The following is a 5,422-nucleotide window of genomic DNA, read 5'->3' on the forward strand; positions in this document are numbered from 1 at the left end:
CCCGTAAATAGGTGTGAGATCAGGGGCGAATAGGGAGTGGTCAAATGGACGGCCGATATTGAATCCTACGATCGTGCACCGTTCATTGGACATTTGAAGGTCTTAGTGATGTCGGAATTCTGTGATCTTGGGCTCGTTGGATTCGTCTCGTCGAGCCCTTCGATTCGAGTATAAGCTCGTCAAAATCGAAGTCCGTTTGGTAACTCAAATTGCGGTTTGAACCTTCCAATAGCGCTTCGGGTCCATGATTCGGACCCATTTGGGCTCGGATCCAGTTGAATTTGGTGTCGTTGGGTTTGTATTTCTGAGACGCTCAGTTCGACTGTAAGTTTGCTGAAATCAGAGTTCAGATGGTCTCCGAATTAATTTTTAAAGATTCCAATTTGGGTTTTGCCTCGAGATTCGTGCCCGATCAATATAATTTCATGATGACGTATCAAAATGTATAGAAGTAAGTCTCATTTTTTATAAAAGATAATTATTATTAATTCATATAAATAACTTTCGTTTTTCATAAAAACAATTATTATTAATTCATATATTTTCTATTTACTTATATCTAAAATTTTATTTATCACTTATCATATTAATATAACTTTATTCTTCTCTCTCTCTCTCTCTCTCTCTCTCTCTCTCTCTCTCTCTCTCTCTCTCTCTCTATATATTCTCTCTCTCTCTCTCTCTCTCTATATATATATATGTGTGTGTGCGCGCGCGCGCGCTTGTTTGTGTTTATATATGTTAATAAACATTTTAAAATGAAAGGAAAATCATAATCTAATTAGATTTATTTCTAATATAACTATTTATCAAGATATTTTTTTTAATTTATTAATGTAAATTTTCATTTAAAAATATTGGATACATTCGGTGTCCACACAAAATAATAATAATTTAAGATCACAGAATAATCTAATTGATCTTATAGCTCATCATGGCTCTGGCAATGAGACGGCAAACAAAATTATTTTAATGTATTTTAATCTTCCAGATGAGACGGCAAACAAAACTATTTGAATTTAACCCCCATGGAATAAAATTTATAACTCTGCCGCTGTGTTCAACCTTGGTTCATTATATGAAGTTATTAAACCCTAAAACTACATCTCATGCATTTGAGCTTTTCCATTACATGGAACCTTCTCCAATGTGTTCAATACATCACTTGGAATGGTTTGAATCTAACCCTAGCCCATTGGTTAACATATATTTCACGCATTCAGACCTTGCCAAGCATTGGAATCACCACCAATAAACTCAAAACTTTATTTGGAATGTAATGGAGCTAACCCCGACCTTTGGGTCAACTTGGTTGACCAAGCTTGTATACATTAAAATCCTTTGCATATTCACTGGCCAAAGCTTGATTAAGCTCATTCAAACTTATAAGGCTATTTATATGATCCCTAGAAACTTGCCTTAGGCTCACTTGTGTTAGCCACTTGGTTTGTCCCAAGTGGTCAAAATAGCCATGCATTGAGCCAAATCCAAGCATAGACTAAACCAGTCCAAATAAATATTACCATTGTATTTCTCATGATCTATTACATCTACCTTGGTCAGCCTAGCCCTTAGGCTGACCATAGTCAACACTTTGAGCTAGCTTAAGGTCACCCAAAGAACCTAAATCCACATACCTTGCATAACCCGATCTACCTAAGCCCAGTTAGCACCTCTATTGAACTGATCAAGAACATTCCAGGAGGCCTGCCACCTAAGCTGCTAGCCTGGCTTGATTGAATCCAGTTGTAATCTTGATAATCATCATTATGTGACCCATGGGTCAAACTAGCTCATGCAATCCAAGCCAACCCAAACCCTTAAACCTTTGAAAAATCATCCCTGGATATGATGTGACCTGTCTAACACGACCCAATAGTCTAAGAGGGTATGAATCAAGTCAAAAGCTCATCTCTGTTCAAATCTGAAACCTATAAATAGCCAAAAAATTCTCTGAACAAGGGTTTGGATATCCGTTTCATTTAGCTTCATGACTGCAAGAGCTCCCTTTCCCTTGCTTCTCAGTTGCCTGTGTGAGGTCTTTCAGAGACTTCGAGTGAGTTCTGGCGATGTCGTTCCACTGTGAAAGTGCATCTTCCGATCCATTTCTCTTCAAGCCAAGCTAGCCTCTTAAGAAGAAAAGCTTATAGGGATTTAGTTGATCACGCCTATGCTTAGGCCGAGGCACTCAGAGCTCTATATGATCAGGTATTCTTCTATTTCTAATCCCTAGCCTAAGAGGGTCTGAGCAAGTGTGAACAAAACATTCAATCCACACGGATCAAACCATTGGATTGAATATTCTTGGTTCATTGATGCTCTATGTGAAATTTTATCTCATTTGGTCTAGTCAGTCTTCAAGATCAAGCTGGAATTTGCATATAATTTGACTTTTAACATGACACAATGGAGAAAAAGAATTCATATAACAGATCTCACGTAGTGGGACAAAGACTTGATGTTGTTGTTATTGATTCACAATAATAACTATAATTAATGATTTTCACTGGTGCACAAAAAATTCATGTAAGTAAAATATTACAATCAAAATACTATGATGAAGTCAATAAAATGAATGGGAGGTTTAAGATGAAATCTCAAATGAAGATCTTGATTCCATCGTATCGTACTCAGTTCGATTGTCCCACGGTTTTGAAGCTTTAAACCTTAGCCGTCTGATCTTGATCTAACGATTCAGATCAAAACTGTGTGGATTATCATTAGTGCGCCAATCATTAGCTACCCTATCATAGCGCACCGCAAGGAAAGGGTGAGCTGAGTAGATAAATATGGATTAATTTCAATAGAAAATCAGAAAACCTTTGAAAATTCATATCTCCTCTTTCACTTGTCTAATTTTCATGTTTTTAGGCTCTATGGATTCAGCTTGAGGTACTATCAAACCCATGTTCTTGAGTCATTGTTTATAATTCATTAATCATAATTCTAGAAATGCCCCTTGAGGCATTGCTTGAGTTATTTATAAAATGTAATTCATCATGGGACCAAATTGAAGGGGATATTTTTTAAACTTTATGGACCTTTTATGCAATCTTATGAAAGTCATTATATTTTAATAGTAGTTGAAAATGTCTTCAAATTGATTGAGGCAGTGACAACCCTTTAAATGGATGCTCATATAGTTATTAAATTTTTAAACAAAAAAAAAATTATAGATTTCGAATACTTAATGTTATTATTAGTGATGAGGAAGTCATTCTTTCAATAAGAAAATAGAGGCATTAATATTTAAATATGCATTAAACATAGAGTTGCAACTATTTATCATCCTTAAACTAGTGGCTAGGCTAAATTAAGTAATATGGAGATTAAGAAAATCTTAGAATAAGTCCAAATAGGAAGGCTTAGACTTTAAGATTAGATGACGTGTTTTGGACTTACATGATTGCATTTAAGACAACATATTGGAATGTCTCCCTATAAATTGATCTTTGGAAATGCATGTCATATACTTTATTTGGTCCGGTCACCTAACGTAGTTTTACGTTCGGACGCCAATAAAATAGTGCCACGTGTTCTCACTATTTACCGCGCGGCCCGACAACCCTAACCCGGAACGGAGACGGGATTGCTATTGTGAAGATCGCTTTGCTCCAGGATCGTCCGGGACGAAGTTGGACCGTCCCGGGACGATCGGTACAGGTTTGGTCGGAATTGTGAAAATTGAGCAGTTCGTCTGGACGAAAATTTGGATTGTCTGGACGAAAATGCTCCAGAGGACCGGTCGCCGGGGACGATAATTAAATCTCGTCTGGACGACACTTGTCCAGAGCCAGATCGTCCCGGGACGAAGTGCGATCGTCCGGGACGATCAGTCTGGATATATATGGAAATGAGATATTTTGAAGAGAGAGAAAAAGCTTAGGAGAGAGAAGAACGAAGAAAAAAGTAGAAAAGTTGATTTTCGGGCGCCGCCGTTTTATTAAAAAAAATGCTAATCTAATTAGTGTTTGCTTAAGAAACGCTAATTAGATTATGTGTATAGAGAATACTGAAATTATAGGTGAAGATGTGGAATATACTATCAATGCTTCCTTCCTTCCGCGTGAGTTCTATTCCAGTTTCTTCTTCATGCACGGTTTTCTTCCTCCGGCGATCAAGTCATTTCGTGATCAACTTTTCTACTCGGAAGATTTGGTAATCCATCACATCAGCTGAGTTTAATGAATAAATAAATGGTGAATTGGTAATGTCTGCACGATTCCCCAATCCAATCCTATAAGGTAAAGTTCGCAGACATGGAGCTCCTCATCTCATTCCTTCCGAGTTGAGCTGACAGTAATGTCTATCAGATCAAAAAAATCCCAAATCAGCCGAGAGAAATTCCCATCGGAAGAATCCCAAATCCTTACGGATGATAAAAACCCGCCTTCTTACTCTCCCTCTCCTCGATCCACCACCGCGCTCTCCCAAACCCTAGCCATCACCGCCAATCTCGCTAACCTCCTTCCCACCGGCACCCTCCTCGCGTTCCAACTCCTCGTCCCATCGTTCACCAACTATGGCTCCTGCGACTCCGCCACTCGCTTAATGACTCTCGTCCTCCTCGTCCTCCTCGGATCCTCCGCTTTCCTCGCCTGCTTCACCGACAGCTTGCAACTCTCGGACGAGCGGGTGGTCTACGGCTTGGCGACGCCGGGAGGCATGTGGATCTTCGATCCGCCGCCGGATCTAACGGCCCTGCCGGATCTGTCAAAGTACAAGGTACGGATCATAGATTGCTTGCACGGGGTGCTATCAATTCTGGTTTTTGTGGCGGTGGCTCTGCGAGACAAGAACGTGGTGCAGTGCTTTTGCCCGTCGCCGGAGACGAAGACGAAGGAGGTTTTGGACATACTTCCTCTTGGAATTGGAGTGATTTGCAGCATGCTTTTTGTGGTTTTTCCGACGACTAGGCATGGGATTGGGTACCCCGTTAGTAAGGGAAGGTGAAGGTCTTAAGAGATCTGTAAAAATTATGACCTGCATATTTCAATCACGCGAAGACATAATTTAATGTCCGGACGAAAAATTAGTTCTGATTCTAACATTTTAATCAATTGTTTGATTGAATATGAAATAATTAAGTTTTTGCTGGGCTTTATGAGATGAAATATTGCCTCTTCTTTTGTTATTTTGGTGGAAAATTTTGTGTAGGGTATTTTGATTATTATTAAATAAATATTGATATATCATCAAAAAATTATCTTGATCGGACACGAATCTCAAGCCAAATCAATTCAAAAACTTCAAAAATTAAATCCGGGATCACGTGAACTGCGATTTTAGCGAACTTACAGTCAAACTAAGCGTCTCGGAAATACAAACTCAACAACACAAAATTCGACTCAATCTGAGCCCAAATGAGTCCAAATTGAGCACTTGAAGCGCTATTAGAAAGTTCAAACCACAATTTGAGTTA

General features: G+C 38.8%; 1 protein-coding gene across 1 annotated transcript; it reads left to right on the forward strand.

The window, feature by feature from the left end:
• Positions 1–4,007: 4,007 nt before the first annotated feature.
• Positions 4,008–5,109, forward strand: LOC110095582 (protein DMP3). Its single transcript, XM_020821181.2, has one exon. It carries the CDS (start codon positions 4,303–4,305, stop codon positions 4,951–4,953), a length of 651 nt encoding a protein of 216 aa, XP_020676840.1. The 5' UTR covers positions 4,008–4,302; the 3' UTR covers positions 4,954–5,109.
• The last annotated feature ends 313 nt before the right edge of the window (positions 5,110–5,422 follow it).

Source organism: Dendrobium catenatum, unplaced genomic scaffold (genome assembly GCF_001605985.2).
Source record: "Dendrobium catenatum unplaced genomic scaffold, ASM160598v2 fragScaff_scaffold_1125, whole genome shotgun sequence".
In the NCBI taxonomy this organism is placed as follows: domain Eukaryota; kingdom Viridiplantae; phylum Streptophyta; class Magnoliopsida; order Asparagales; family Orchidaceae; genus Dendrobium; species Dendrobium catenatum.

What these genes read in the sequence shown, in the direction of transcription:
- LOC110095582 (XM_020821181.2), top strand. Translation starts at nt 4,303, where the DNA reads ATGTCTATCAGATCAAAAAAATCCCAAATCAGCCGAGAGAAATTCCCA.